The 15,452-nt window shown below is 54.2% G+C and overlaps 1 protein-coding gene and 1 pseudogene across 11 annotated transcripts; one reads left to right on the top strand and one right to left on the bottom strand.

Moving 5' to 3' along the window:
* On the bottom strand, positions 329–1,110 carry LOC110260658 (annotated as a pseudogene).
* MCRS1 (microspherule protein 1) lies at positions 5,912–15,451 on the top strand. 11 transcript variants are annotated; one of them, XM_021091627.1, is made up of 15 exons: positions 5,912–6,057; positions 7,245–7,364; positions 7,874–8,012; positions 8,357–8,495; positions 9,109–9,267; positions 9,419–9,528; positions 10,432–10,540; positions 10,830–10,968; positions 13,390–13,465; positions 13,782–13,810; positions 13,925–14,017; positions 14,190–14,272; positions 14,439–14,526; positions 14,770–14,897; positions 15,015–15,451. In XM_021091627.1, exons 2-15 carry the CDS (start codon positions 7,355–7,357, stop codon positions 15,099–15,101), a joined length of 1,389 nt encoding a protein of 462 aa, XP_020947286.1. In that variant the 5' UTR covers positions 5,912–6,057; positions 7,245–7,354; the 3' UTR covers positions 15,102–15,451. The 11 variants fall into 11 exon arrangements, 5 of the variants coding, with proteins under 5 accessions (XP_020947286.1, XP_020947288.1, XP_020947285.1 ...); XM_021091629.1 differs by having other exon boundaries at positions 7,245–7,685; XM_021091626.1 differs by having other exon boundaries at positions 14,439–14,897.

Raw genomic sequence — 15,452 nt, 5'->3', positions numbered from 1 at the left:
GTGATAGAACATGATGGAGGATAAAATGAGAAAAAAATATGTATATATGACTGGGTCACTTTGCTGTGCAGCAGAAATTGACAGAACATTATAAACTACAATAGAAAAAAAATCTTAAAAAAAATAAATTTTATCATGTTAAATAAGTTGGATGTTGGGATTTCCCTGGTGGCTCAGTTGTTACTGCTGTGGTCCAGGTTCAATCTCTGGCCCAGGAACTTCGGCATGTTGTGGGTGGCCCCCGCAAAAGTTGGATGTTTCATAGTTTGTTTGTAATTCTCTACCCTGGGGATTGATATTTCAGAGAGATTAGGTCTGTGTATGAGCCTTTTTTTTTTTTTTTTTTTTGCTGATGGTTTCTCCTCAGAGAAAAAGCATACAGATATCAAGTGGAGTATATGTTAACTTAAAATGCATTGTGGAAAAAAAAAAGCGTTGTGAATCCAAAGGCAACTCTGTATGGGTCAACAGCTTTGTTAAATTTGACTTCTGAGAAGGTATACTTGAGCCAACAGCAGAGAGATCCTCTTACTGAGTACCCAGAAGGTAACAGCCTTAGGTAAAAGGGAAACTGGTTCTGCTCTAGTGGATGGGAGTGGGGAGGAGCTATGTTCTCCAAGTCTGGGTCTTAGACTGACCACCTGGCGGGAGACACTAAGATGCAAGCCCAAAGAACAGTACCAACAGCTAACATTTTTTTTTTTTTAACATACAATATAAACGCTTTATTAACAGCAGATCATGGTGGGCCAGGTGGTCGACCCAGACATCCAGGACCGAGCCACAAGTTCCGCAAAGGCTCTCACTCTGACTCCAAAAGGGTGAGCACACCGCCCTGGCGACCGGGGTCTTTCATGTTTCGGATGATGTAATGGCTGGTGTCACCCCTGAATTCTATGCACACCTGTGTGCACTGTCCCTGCGAACCTGTCCTGCCCAGAACCTTGGTAACCCTGGCAAGCTGGATGGGCTGCACAAGGCTTGTGTCCATGATGGTGGCGTGGCAGCGGTCCAACAGCTAACATTTTAAAAATACTTGCTTTCCTGGAGTTCCCGTGGTGGCGCAGTGGTTAACGAATCCGACTAGGAACCATGAGGTTGCGAGTTCGGTCCCTGCCCTTGCTCAGTGGGTTAACGATCCGGCGTTGCCGTGAGCTGTGGTGTAGGTTGCAGACGCGGCTCGGATCCCGCGTTGCTGTGGCCCTGGCCTAGGCCGGAGACTACAGCTCCGATTGGACCCCTAGCCTGGGAACCTCCATATGCCGCAGGAGCGGCCCAAGAAATAGCAAAAAGACAAAAAAAAACAAAAAAAAAAAAACTTGCTTTCCTGCTTATTTAAGCAGTGAGTGACTTACTCCTCAGAACCATCCTAGGGAGTACTATTATTTCCCCAAAGATGATAAAGAAATGTAACTTCTCAAGGTCACAAGCAGGTCAGTGATAGAGCTAAGGTTAAAAATCAGGCAATTTGGCTCTGAATTCTTTTTTTTTTTTTTTTGCTTTTTAGGGCTGCACCTGTGGCATATGGAGGTTTCCAGGCTAGGGGTCCAATCGGGGCTATAGCCGCCAGCCACAGCCACACAGGATCCGAACCAAATCTGTGACCTACACCATAGCTCATGGCAATGCCAGATCCTTAACCCACTGAGCAAGGCCAGGGATCAAACCTGCATCCTCATGGATACTAGTCGGGTTTGTTAAGCCGCTGAGCCACAACAGGAACTCCCAGGGTCTGTATTCTTAACCATCATTTCCTAATCCCCCAAATGAAGGAGTTCGGGCCCCTGAACAAAGATCTAGGAGAAACCGTGATTGTGGCCCCCGCAACAAGCCACATCTCTCCCAGGGGAAGGGTGCTGCACTATGAAAGATTACTCTGAGCCAGGGACAGTCAACTGGAGGTTGGGTGATTGGTGCCACTTGCTAACTTTTCTTCTTATCCACACTCTTCACTCCTCCTATTCCCCCCCCCTTTTGGTCTTTTTAGGGCCACACCCACGGCATATGGAGGTTCCCAGGCTAGGGGTCGAATCAGAGCTATAGCTGCCGGCCTACACCAGAGCCACAGCAATGCCAGATCCAAGCCGCATCTGCGACCTACACCACAGCTCCTGGCAACGCCGGATCCCTAACCTACTGAGCGAGGCCAGGGATCAAACCTGCAACCTCATGGTTCCTAGTCGGATTCATTTCCGCTGTACCACGACAGGAACTCCAGCACACTCTTCTTTTTATTCCTTTGCTGGCTCCTCCTCTACCTTACCCTACCCAGACACAGGTCTTGAACCTTCCTTATTCTCTATCTACACTCCCTCCCTAGGCATTGCCATTATCTTCATGATACTGATTCTCTGATAGGTATCTCTAGCCCAGGCCTCCTTCCTAACTGGATTGGTGGGCCCACCTCTCTACTCAACATCTGCCAAGATACCTCAAACTTAACATGGCTAAACAAAATTCTCCGTTTCCACCCCTATACTAACCTGCTCCTCCCACAGACTTCCCCTTCCCATAAGTTTATTTAACACACATAGTAAACAAATATTTACTGAGCACCTACTGTAACAGTGAACAAAACAGACAAAACACCCTGCCTGCACAGAGCCTCCATTCTTCTGCTGGGGGACATATAATAAATAGAAAAAAAAAAAGTAAATTATGTCATGCATTAAGCAATAATAAGGGCTAAAGAGACAAAGCAGGGAAGGGAGAGAGAATACAGGGGATGGGGACTGAAGTTTTTAAAACAGCAAGTGAGAGGAGCAAGAGATGAGGTCAGAGGGGCAACGGGCTGACCATGACCTTTTATTCCAAGAATGATGGAGGATTTTGAACAGAGGCTTGACACGAGGAGATTTCCACTTTGGTGTGAATATTCTGGCTGCTGTGAAGAAATTGGAGGAGGGGCGGTAAAGACGAAAGCTGGAAGACTCATTAGGGAACTGTGCAATAGTGCAAGTGAGAGGCAATGATTCCAGGGGACTTGGATCAGGACAGAGTGGAGGAGCCAGTGAGATATGACCAGATTCTGGATATATTCTAAAGGGATGGAGTCTAGCGTCCACCCAGTTACACGGGCCAAAAATCTAGTTCTTATCCTTGATTCTTCCCTTTCCCTCACATCCATATCCGATACATCAGCAAGTCCTTGTGGTTCTACCACCAAAATACACATCAAAGTCACCATTTCTGTCCATTTTTCACTGCCCCCACAACCCAGCTAAATCACCTGGGTTTACCTGTCGCTCGGATTGCCACAACAGCCTCTTATCTGATCTCTGTTTCCTCTTTTGCCTCCCTACAATCGTTCTTCACAAGCAGAGAGATAATTTAAAAAATTAAATCAGGAGTTCCGGCTGTGGCACGAGATCGACAGTGTCTCTGCAGCAGCAGGGAGGAGGCGGGTTTGATCCCTGGCCCAGTGCAGGAGGTTAAGGCTCTGGCATTTTGCTGCACCTGTGGCGTAGGTCACAACTCCAGCTCAGAGTCCATCCCTGGCCCAGGAACTCCATATGCCAGAGGACATCAAAAAAAAAAAAAGAAAAAAATATTAAGTCATATTACAGGATGGATTATTTTGCTTGCCATCCTTTAAGGGCTTTAAAATGCATTAAGAATAAAGGTCAAGGAGTTCTCTTGTGGTGCAGTGTGTTAATGATCTGGTGTTGTCACTGCAGTGGCTTGGGTCACTGCTGGGACTCAGGTTCAGTCCCTGGCCCTGGAACTTCCACATGCCATGGGCATGGCCAAAAAGATAAAAAAATTTAATAAATAAATATTTTTTTAAAAAAGAATAAAGACCGGGAGTTCCCATGGTGGTGCAGTGGAAACGAATCCAACTAGTATCCATGAGGATGCAGGTTCGATCCCTGTCCTCACTCAGTGGGTCGATGATCTGGCATTGCTGTGAGCTGTGGTGAAGGTTGCAGATGTCGCTGGGATCCTGAGTTGCTGTGGCTGTGGTGTAGGCCAACAGCTGTATCTCCAGTGCAACCCCTAGCCTGGGAACTCCCATATGCCTTAGGCGTGGCCCTAAAACGCCAAAAAAAAAAAAAAAAAGATCAAAATCCATACCATACACTACAAACTACAAGGGATATGATCTACCCTGATGACCACTCTGTTCTCATGTCTCTCCATCTTTTTCTTGCTCATCCTTCCTGTCCCTCAAACTCACCAAACTCTTTTTTTTTTTTTTTTTGCTATTTCTTGGGCCGCTCCCGCGGCATATGGAGGTTCCCAGGCTAGGGGTCCAATTGGAGCTGTAGCCACTGGCCTACGCCAGAGCCACAGCAACACGGGATCCGAGCTGCGTCTGTGACCCCCACCACAGCTCACGGCAACGCCGGATCCCTAACCCACTGAGCAAGGCCAGGGATCGAACCCGCAACCTCATGGTTCCTAGTCGGATTCGTTAACCACTGCGCCACGATGGGAACTCCACCAAACTCTTTTCTGCTTTGGAGCTATGCTGTCCCCTCTGACCAGGTCATCTTACCCCAGCTCTTTGCCTAATTGGTCCCTCAACAACTGTCACCTCCTTAGAGACCTCACCTAGTATAGCTATTATGCTATATCTAATATAGTCCATCACACCTTGTATCAGAAAACTCACAATCTTTCAGGGGAGATAAAACAGGTTAATACTCATTAAGCAAGATCACAACTGAAGAGGGGACTCTTGAAGCAGAGGGATACCATACACTGTCAGGGCTGGAAGGGCTAGCCTCCCATCTGACACTTGAATCCCCTGGCAGTGTCAATTATCAGAGTATGCTTGACACCTCCACTAAAGGGACCACCTTAGCTGGTAGACAGCTTTGGAATTGTATCTCTCTTATTCTGAGCCACAGTATGTTTCTCTAGAGCTACTACACTTATGTGCCCCTCCAAGGAAGTATAAAACAAATAGAAACCCTCTTTTCGAGGGCAGTCCTTTCTGGTTTCTCAAGGCAGATCTCACACCCCCAAACTCCCAACATTTGCTATAGGTTTGTCCTCCCATCCCAAGATTCTAGAGCACTCTCCTCTGAAGGTGCTTCTGTTGGTCATCTTGCCTCCCAGGGCCCATAACTGCCTCCAGCAATCCAGGTGGGGTTGGGCTGATGGAACCAACTGAGCCCCAGTTCTTCTCCTAGGGCCTCTACCTTCTAGGAGAATGGCACACGGACTTCCACCCGTTCCTTAAACATCACCTCCCGGCCTATGTCATACGCCACATCTCTCCAGCTCGTCAACATCATCTCCCTGTACTGTGCCTAGCACAGACCCTCTCACAGAGTAGTTTCTCTAAAACATCTCACAATCTCTAATTGGTCCTGGGAAACTATCAAAGAGTCATAGATCTCTCAGGCTGCAGGATTAGGAAGCCGAAATTTAGCCTGGCTCCCGGCCCCACCCTCGGGCCAGCCCCTCCCGAAGTTGTCCCACCTCCTAGTCGATCTCACCCCTCAGGCTATTCCACCCCGTTTACCTATCTGTCTGTCCATCTCTCTATCTACCTATTTATTTTTAGGGCCGCACCTGCAGCTTATGGAAGTTCCCAGGCTAGGGGTCGAATGGGAGCTGCAGCTGCCGGCCTACGCCACACCCACAGCAACACCAGATCCGAGCCGGTCTGCAAACTACACCGCAGCTCCCGGCTACGCAGGATCCTTAACCCACTAAACGAGGCCGGAGCTGGACCTCGCATCCTCGTGGATACCAGTCGGGTTCTTAACCCAGGTTCTTAGCCTGCTGAGCCACAACAGGGAACTCCCGTTTTTCCCTTTAATTGTTTCCTCCAACCAGGTAACCTCTCTGACGCCTATAACCCCTGTTGTCTCCCTATTTGCTGTCCCAATTGGGAACGCTTTTAAGTTCGTCTATTAACGAAACGTGACTCCTTCGCTGCCGTGGCCACGCCCCCTTACTCACGTGGCCCGGGCAAGCCGGAAGGGGTTGCGCAGCCCCTAGTTCCTAGCCCCGGAAGTAGACGAAGCTCACGGAAGCCGGCTTTGGCCCTGCGGCTGCTGCCGTCGCCGCGGAGAAATTGTTGGAGCTGGCAGCCTAGGAATGGTGAGACCTTGCGGTTCGCCTTTGGGGCTTCCGAACAGAGTTGAGGGTGAAATGGAGTTTCCCAGAGTGCCATCGGGGACGACCCCCCTCCCCCAGGTTTGGGGCCCCGCCCAGGTAGCGCCCCGAAAATCTGCGCATGCGTGGGCTGGATCGGACCAGAAGCTGGCCCGAGAAGTTACGCATGCGCAAAGGTGGCATGCCAAAGGTGGGGTGAGACTTGGCCTGGGAGTGGATTCCCTTCCCCCACCATCGGCCTGTGGGGCTTAAACCAAGGCTGCGAGACCTTCGGGGTTCACTCGGTGCTTTGCTTTTGAGTTGTAGGGCCGTCTTCATCGCCACCCCTATCCCGAGCCCCTGAAATAGACCTAGACTAACCTCCCCACCTTGGGTGTGCACTTGGGGTGAGAACAAGGCGCGGAGGGCAGAAGAAAGGGCGTCCAGACCCTGCCTCAGTTTACCTGCAGAATTGGGGCCCTTCACCCTTTCCCCAGGTGGCAAGATTCCCAGCCGTATCCACTGGAGCGGCGTGACGAGCGCACCTGGGGGCAGGGCCGGACGCTGCCGGAAGAGCCGCGCTGGTCAAAAGGGGCGGGACCCGCAAGCGGCGCGCCCTGAGTCTCCTCTACCTGAGCTCTCTGGGGGTTAGCGGAGGGCCTTCCAGGGCGGTTTGATATTTGCTCAGTTCCAAAACCGCTTTTTTTTAGCTCCCACGAGGTACCACCCACTAAATCTTCAGCCAGAGCTGCAAATGAAAAAAAAAGTGAGATGGATTCGTTGGAGTTCTGTCTCCCTTTCCTTGTCCCTGCTTTGGTCTGAGAGGGGAAGGGTGGTGCTGTTAGAGTTGAGTGGGCAGCTGACAAAAAGGAAGCCAAGAATCCCTCGTTTCTTGCTGCTTTATAGTCAAGGCCCTTACCCTAGGGGCTATGAGTAGAATTAGAGGGGTTTGTGAACACCCTAAAATGTGTAAATTTTCTAGGGTCCCTGCCTTTTGTCACTGACTCAGAGATGTTAGCGACCTTCAGAAGAGTACTGGTTTGTCAGGGTCGTTTTGGTAGAAGAGAGCCTGTGTGTCATCTCTTAGTGTCCTCCCTAGCTTACGGGGTCCTGGGGGACCTGTTCCAGTATAAAGGGGTGATGCTGGCCAGTTGGAAACCTGAGCCTCAGGGAGCCTCATTTCTCCTTTGCAGAATCTCCTTTCAGCCTCCAAGCTCACCTGGTCAGAATCCTTGGATGAGCCTGTGGGACCCTTCCTCCTAGCCTTGTGGTTTGGAACCAGTGGCTTTGGGACTGTAAGAGGATGGACAAAGGTAGTATGAGGCCGGGCCAGCTCCCCAAACGCTCGGGCGCCAAGCATCTGCTGATTCCACCCCGTGCCTGGCACGTGTGTCTTTCGGTCCTGGCTGGGCATTGCCACCTCCCCCTGGGCCAGCACCACCCACGTACCTCTCGGCAGAGGCCACAATTGACTGACTTGCTGTTGAGCTGCCGCTCTTTGGCATGGCTGCATTTTGATGGCAGAGGGAGCAGTTATGCCCAGAGCCCGGTGTGTCGGCATCACCAGTCTGACCTGAGCACCATGTGCTGCACGACATGACACGTGGCACCGGGAGAACTGCCCAGCGTGGAAGGTCTGGGCCCAGATGGGATCTGGATGGCCAAGGAACTCCCACCTTAAAACCTCAAGTGTCAGGGAAGCAAGGGCGGGGCCAAGAGGACTGGTAGGGGAAGTGGGGGGCTGAGGAGGGGTCCCATTGCAGAGGCTCAAGGCTCTGTTAGGTACGTAGGAGGCTTGCGTTCACTGCTTCTCTCTTTCTAGATTCTCAGGGGCTGCTAGATTCATCCCTGATGGCATCAGGCACTGCCAGCCGCTCAGAGGATGAGGAGTCGCTGGCAGGGCAGAAGCGGGCCTCCTCACAGGCCTTGGGCACCATCCCTAAACGGAGAAGCTCCTCCAGGTAATAAGAGTCAGAGGGCCAGAGACTGAGACCCCTGCATGCTCTCACCCCGATTGGGAATGGCTCCCTGAGCCCCTCTGGGGCCTAGGTGTTGGCAGAGCCTTGTGCTTTTCCTGTTCCTGCTAAATCCCTCCCCAGGGGACTGAGAGCGAGGGAGGGAGATCAAAGGTCTTTGACGTGGAATCTCTGTCCCATCAGAGGGATGGAGTCTGGCAGTTAGGCCCCATCCACTGAGCTGGAGCAGTTAGCACCCTGCCTGCTGGGGACCTGCTCTCTTTTGGAGGCTGGGAGTGTGTGAGTGGCTGCAGAGGCCTGGGGTGCTCACTGGGTAGGACTCTTCGCAGGTTCATCAAGAGGAAGAAGTTTGATGACGAGCTGGTGGAGAGCAGCCTGGCTAAGTCCTCTACCCGGGCGAAGGGGGCCAGTGGGGTGGAACCAGGGCGCTGTTCGGGGAGTGAGCCTTCCTCCAGTGAGAAGAAGAAGGTGAGGGACTGGGAGACATGGGCAGTGGGGAGAGAGCGGTGCCGGATTTCATGTCTTCCCTGCAACCCGCACCAGCTGGGAAGAACCCTGCAGAGGAGGCCTGTGAGAGGATCGGGCTGCCCCAGCCCCAGCCTCATATGCCTCCCTCCTGGGAGCCCACCTCTCGCTGCTCCCCCTTTCTTGCCGCACCCCCGCCGCCACCGTGTCAGTGCATCCTGTATCACATTCTGTGTGGGAGGCATGGAGCGTGCAGCTATTCTGGGAGCAGACAGCCTGTTCCCAGCATTGCTGGGTGTAAAAATAACCCCCAGGTGGCACTGCTTTGGCCCCAGCCGGAGTGTTTTCCTGGTATCCTCCCCACCCACCCTCTACTCTAGGGTTGGGGGTGCCACCAGCAAAAAGCAGACCCCATGTGGTCAGGGACTATGTAGAAGTACTTTGATGGGGGCGGGAAGGAGGGGTGGGCATGAGAAAGCCCGCTCTCTGCCTGCATTGCTAGTCGTCTAGTCGTCGGGTGGGGCTGGGGCCACCTCCCTGTGTAAACCCCTAGGCCCAAAGCCCCAGCTGCTCTGGTGCCGCCTTTGAGCTCACTCCGTTCCTGCCCTCTTCCCAGGTGTCCAAGGCCCCCAGCACTCCAGTGCCACCCAGCCCCGCTCCAGCCCCTGGACTCACCAAGCGTGTGAAGAAGAGCAAACAGCCCCTGCAGGTGACCAAGGATCTGGGCCGCTGGAAGCCTGCAGACGACCTCCTGCTCATCAATGCTGTGTTGCAGGTAGTGCCTCCCAGCACAGGCGTCGTGTTCCCCTTCTCCCCACAGCCTCCCGTTCCCAGCCCTCTAGCTAGCTTGGCAGTGTCCTGTGGGTGGCACAGGAAGGGCTCTTCCCAGCTCTCAGTCTGGAGCAAACTGCTCTGGGGCCTTGCAGACCAACGACCTGACATCTGTCCACCTGGGCGTGAAGTTCAGCTGCCGCTTCACCCTGCGGGAAGTCCAGGAGCGTTGGTACGCCCTGCTCTACGATCCTGTCATCTCCAAGTGAGTAGGACGGCCCCAGTGGTGGCGTGGTGCTGGGGACACCAGAGTTTGGCCCGTGAACAGAACTGCGCAAGGGAGGGGTGTGGGAGGCAGGGCTCCTCGGGGCCTTGCCTCTGCTGGGATGACACCTGCCAGGCTTCAGGGGGGAAGCTTCTGCCTCCTGGTCCTGGCTGGAAGCCAAGAGCAAGAATTTGGAAGCCAAGGAAGTCACATGAGAGAAAACACCAGAATGAGTGCCAGGAGCCCTGTTTTGGGCTGTATGCATTGTGGTTTGGGGCAGGTACCTCCCAGCCTTCCCACGCTAACCTCCCATGGTTACTTCTCCCAAAGAAGGAGTTGGAACAGAAGACTACAGGGCCCCTTCCAGTCCCAGCAGTCCGAGTTCCACACACAGCTCTGCACACACGCAACACACTCTCTCTCAGGTCTCTCTATTTAACATCACCAGAGTTAATACCCAGCTTCTACTTCCCAGTCCCTGGTGCCACTTAAACTGTAGCCACAACCCTGATGGGCCAGGAGATGGGCAGGGTGCAGCCAGGGAAGGAGGAGGTGGCCAGTGGGTGGCAGCTTCAGCCAAGTAAAGAGGAAGGTCCTGTGGCGGGAGCAGCAGCTGCTCTCAGGATCTGCCTCTGGACTGGCCTCTAGGCGGCTGTACCCTTGAGTCTCTTCACAGAGTTGAACACAGGAACCTCAGTTTCTTCCTGAGTTGCCTCTTCATGTTTTTGACAAACCCTTGAGGCCACAGGTGCTATGCTGAGCCTGGGGCACTTCCTCTTGAGGGCCCGGATCTTGGCCTTCCAGATCTCAGAAGGCCTGGAAGGCTCTGGAGAAGTGGGAAGCCCAGATCTCCTGACAGCCTCCCTTCAACCCGGCCCCCTGTCCCCCCGCTTCCACTCCCAGGCTGGCCTGCCAGGCTATGAGACAGCTGCACCCAGAGGCCATTGCCGCCATCCAGAGCAAGGCGCTGTTTAGCAAGGCTGAGGAGCAGCTGCTGAGCAAAGTGGGATCGGTAAGGCTGAGGTCTGGTAAGGCCGAAGGCAGGGCAGGGCCAGAGCCAGCCCTCATGCAGAACTGCTTTGAGGAGACTCCACTGCCTGGAATTGCGCCCTGCCGATGCGCACACACCTGCAGGGCCCTTGTAGACAGGATCCTCAAGAGGGCCGAGCCTGGCTCCCTGGGTGGCCCTAACTATCGCTTCCTCCAGCTCCAGCTGGGGACTGGGGCAGGGGGCACAGATGGTAAGCCAGAGGCGTGAGCCAGAAAACCTAGATGCCCAGAGTCTGCTTCTTGCCCCCCAGACCAGCCAGCCCACCTTGGAGACCTTCCAGGACCTGCTGCACAGACACCCCGATGCCTTCTACCTGGCCCGTACTGCCAAGGCTCTGCAGGCCCACTGGCAGCTCATGAAGCAGTATTATCTGCTGGAGGACCAGACAGGTAACTGGGCCCAGGGGTTGGCGGGGGGGGGGGTGCATGTAAAGGGGTGTGGGCATAGCTGCCCTCAAGTGCCCTGTACCAAAGCCTCCAGTGGCCCCCAGTGTCTTGTCCACCTCTCATTGCAGCAAAAACCACTTCCTTCTAGAGAGAGGGAGGGTGGCTGGAGTGGTTTTCAGCGTCATGGTAAAGGTAGCCAGAATTGCCTGGAAGCCTGAACAAAAAGTCTAAATGGCAGAGTCGTCTCCCACTTCTTGATTTTTTGGACACATTTTACCATTACATAGGTAATACATTAATATATTCTTTACAAATAGCATTCAAACCTAAGTAAAATATGAAAATGCTTTTCACCGCTCAGCCTTCCGCATTTCCCACCCAAGAGATAAGGACCACTTTCTCTAAGCCTCTCTGCCCTTTCCCTCTCTCCATACCTGCGCCTCTGCGCCCACCAAGCAGTCAATGCCAGGGGGCTGCCTTTGGGCCACAGGAGCAGGAGCTTGACACCCTCGAGCTGCCTGCCTTTCCCTCTGCACCTCTCTCCCTGCACCAGCAGAACTCACTCTCCCAATAGCAGATGTTAGGAAAGCAGTCTGATTAAACGGCAAGAAAGTTACACTTGGCGTCGAGGGTCAGACCCATGGCATAAGCACGCTTTACTCTCCCTAAATATTACTGCCTGTTGCCTGCTCTGTAGTTGTTCGCTCAGTTCTGAAAATGAAGCTTTGGTTCTACCTTTCTCCTTGCTTCCTGAGTCCTGCAGCTTCTGGTTAGTGAAAGATCTTCCTACCAGGGGATTTCGGGAAGTCACGTCAGGGAGAGGCCCCGTCTTTCCTGGCTGAAGGAAGACCTGTGAATTCAGTGCCCAGTGGACAGCCCTCTTTATTCCTGCAGCTTCCAGATCTCTGCTGCTTCCTCAGGCTCAGATATCACTGAACTCCCACAGAGAGAACAGACACCAGATAAAGTTTATTTTTGCTGCTAGAGCCAGCTCCTTTGTCACTATTATGAAAGTTATTTTGTGTGAATTTATGTATTAACCTAAAAGGTTTTAATTTTTCTCTTCAGGGGTCATTTTCTGTGGGTATTTGATTTCTCCTTTCCCATTTCGTGCTGGGAGTTCCTAGAAACAGGGAGCACGCCCTGCTTACTGATCCAGTCAGCTGAGTATTAGGATTCAGGCAACCGTGGCGGGGTGATAGCCCCAACTCCTGGTTTCCCACACAGTCTGAACTAAGGTGGGGGTGGTGGTGATGAAGGATATGGCTCCTAGGCAGCCCCGTGGCTTCTCTGGTGGACACATGACACTTCCGGGGTTGTTGCACTCCTCAGCCAGCTAGTGGGAGCTGCTGCTGAGCAGGTGCTGCAGCCCTGGGAGCAGCCAGCTTTAAGGCAGGAGTTCTCAGATTGCGGGCACCCCAATCCCTTTTATATTTTGACCAGAAAAGAACTGGAAAACTTTGATGAAAAAACATTTATGCTGAATATCTGATGGATTCTGATATTATTTTATTCCATTGCCTTTTCTGGGGGGGGCGGGAGAATGAATTTCATGACCCATCCACATGTCATGACCCACAGTTTGATAGCACCGGCTTACGGCTCTCTCTGAGACTTAGGCAGGACTTGACTGGCATGTGCCTGTCGGCCCCTCGCCGGGTGTGGCAGAGAATGTGGGGAGCATTTGATGTGGTAGAGGAGCAGTTTGGATGTGGCCTCAGGAAAGCTGCTTCCTGGCTCTGCCTGGAAACTCGAGTTACATAGCTTAACCCTTCCTCCTGTGTGTGTTTCCTCTTCTGTAACGTGCAGCTAAGAGTAGTGCCTTCCCGACTTAGTTCCAGGCTTTGTATATGACTCTTCACACACTAAAAGACCAAGCAATAGGTCGACTTTAATTCCCTTCCCTTTCTATTTTTATTTATTTATTTATTTATTATTTATTTGTCTTTTTCTAGGGCCGCACCTGCAGCATATGGAGGTTCCCAGGCTAGGGGTCGAATCGGAGCTATAGCCACCGGCCTACGCCAGAGCCACAGCAACTTGGGATCCAAGCCGCGTCTGCGACCTACACCACAGCTCACAGCAACCCCAGATCCTTAACCCACTGAGCGAGGGCAGGGACCGAACCCGCAACCTCATGGTTCCTAGTTGGATTCGTTAACCACTGTGCCACGACAGGAACTCCCCCTTCCTTTCCTAGAACCACCTCTGCCCTTGGCTAACCCCAGGAATCCTTTGTGCCAAGGTAGCACGCAGTCTGATCTGCATGCACTCTGTTACCTGTATCAGGTTAACTTTTGTCGATTTCAGCACAAGATCGTCCCCACTGGCTTCGCAGTTTGTCCTCTTAGTTCGGTCGTCTGCTCTGCAGCTTGGGGTTGAGTAGGAGCGTTGGCGCTGACCCTCCCTCTGTCCTTCGTTCAGTGCAGCCGCTGCCCAAGGGGGACCAAGTGCTGAACTTCTCCGATGCAGAGGACTTGATTGATGACAGTAAGCTCAAGTGAGTAGCTGGGGCCACAGGCGGGGCACAGAGAGCAGAACGTCTCCCAGGGACAGGGCTGCCTGGCCCTGCCTCTCCTGCTGCAGAGAACGGAGCCCAGCCCAGACTCAGCCCAGAGCCCCAGTGGTCGCTCTTGGTGCCTGGTCTCTCTGCCAGATGCCACCCTCTGCCCTTGTACCTTCCCCCAGCCCAGGGAAGGAGCAGCCCCCGGGGCCACTGGACTGAGGGGCTGAGGGACCCTAGTGAGCCAAGGAGCACCTGAAGGTAATGGCCGTGAGCTGGAAGTGGGGCCTGATTCCTCCTTTTCACCCCCCAGGGACATGCGAGATGAAGTCTTAGAACATGGTGAGTGTGCCCCGGTGGGGACAGTGAGGGGGTGGAAGCACCTGCTGGAACAGAGAGCAACAGGACAAGGTGCTGGTGACGTCAGGGTGTCCTTCCCACCCCACCTCACCGCAGAGCTGACAGTGGCCGACCGGCGCCAGAAACGAGAGATTCGGCAGCTGGAGCAGGAGCTGCATAAGTGGCAGGTGCTAGTAGACAGCATCACAGGTGAGGAGGCGGGGCCGGGAGGGTTGGGCTTCAGCTCCCCTCGCCGCGCTGAGCCCCCCGCGCCTGTTTCCCAGCCCCCTCACTCCCTTCCCTCAGTGGATCTCACCCTGGCTCCCTGCGTGGAAGGCGCTGAGGAGTGGGCTGTTCTCCAACACGAGCTGCCCTCCCCTAGGCATGAGCTCTCCGGACTTCGACAACCAGACCCTGGCGGTGCTGCGGGGCCGCATGGTGCGGTACCTGATGCGCTCGCGAGAGGTGAGGCCAGGCCTGTCCTCCCATCCCCACCCCCCCCCTTCCCAGGCTGCCCGCCCCGTCGGTCTGCCCGTCACTGGCCTTTCTATGTCTCATCCTTCCCTGGCCTGTGTGGACTCCCCCCCGCCCAGCCCTCCGGTCCCAGCCCTCACCTGCCCCCTTTCCCCAGATCACCCTGGGCAGAGCAACCAAGGACAACCAGATTGACGTGGACCTGTCTCTGGAGGGCCCAGCCTGGAAGATCTCCCGGAAGCAAGGTGCCAGCAGGGAGCAGTGGGAGGCTGTCCCCTGGCCTCTTGCTGCCCTCCAGCCCCAGGGCGTGGTCTCTGGGAACCCCTGGGATCGGCTGTGGCTGAGGAGCTGGTGTTTCCAGATCCCTCACTTGGGAGTCCCAGCGCCTTCTATCCTGTCCCGAGGAAGCAGAGGGCATGCGGGGGTCTCAGACCCTCTTCTGGCCTCTCCCCATCCCATTACACCCCCTTTCCTCTCTGTTTCCCCAGGGGTCATCAAGCTGAAAAACAACGGTGACTTCTTCATTGCCAATGAGGGCCGGCGGCCCATCTACATCGATGGACGGCCGGTGCTGTGTGGCTCCAAGTGGCGCCTCAGCAACAACTCGGTGGTGGAGGTGAGCCCAGGGGAGCTGGGAGGGCCAGGATGCACCCCAGGGCGTGGTAAGCGAGCGTGTGGGCCTGGCCCCCCTGGGCCCCACCCTGTCCTCAGCCCCCCTTCCCTCCCCCCGCAGATTGCCAGCCTGCGATTCGTCTTCCTCATCAACCAGGACCTCATTGCCCTTATTCGGGCCGAGGCTGCCAAGATCACGCCACAGTGAGGAGGGGTGGCAGGATCCGCGGGCTCTTTCTGGCCTCAATTTCCCCGCCATCCCAGCCCCCTGGAGCTGGGAACTCAGGCTCCTGGAGAAACCAGAGTGGGCAGCAGGAGGCTCAGCTCCTGGCCCCTTGATCTGAGCCTCTGCGGGGGGGGATGGGGGGAGCGAGGCTGGCCCTCGGGAAGCCCCCAGAGGCTGGGACCCTCCTGCTTCCTCGGTGCCAGAGCCCTCCCTTCTCTCCAGGCAGACCGCCCTCCCCCGCTCCCTACCTTTGCCCCATGTCCCCAGCTAATTAGCTTCAGACGTTTCCTTTATTATTTTTCTTTTGTAAATAGAAAGCACTGAGTTCTAAAG

This window comes from Sus scrofa, chromosome 5 (genome assembly GCF_000003025.6).
Source record: "Sus scrofa isolate TJ Tabasco breed Duroc chromosome 5, Sscrofa11.1, whole genome shotgun sequence".
NCBI classification, from domain to species: Eukaryota; Metazoa; Chordata; class Mammalia; order Artiodactyla; family Suidae; genus Sus; species Sus scrofa.
Note: the sequence above shows the minus strand (reverse complement) of the source record. Positions and strands in the feature narration are given on the sequence as shown.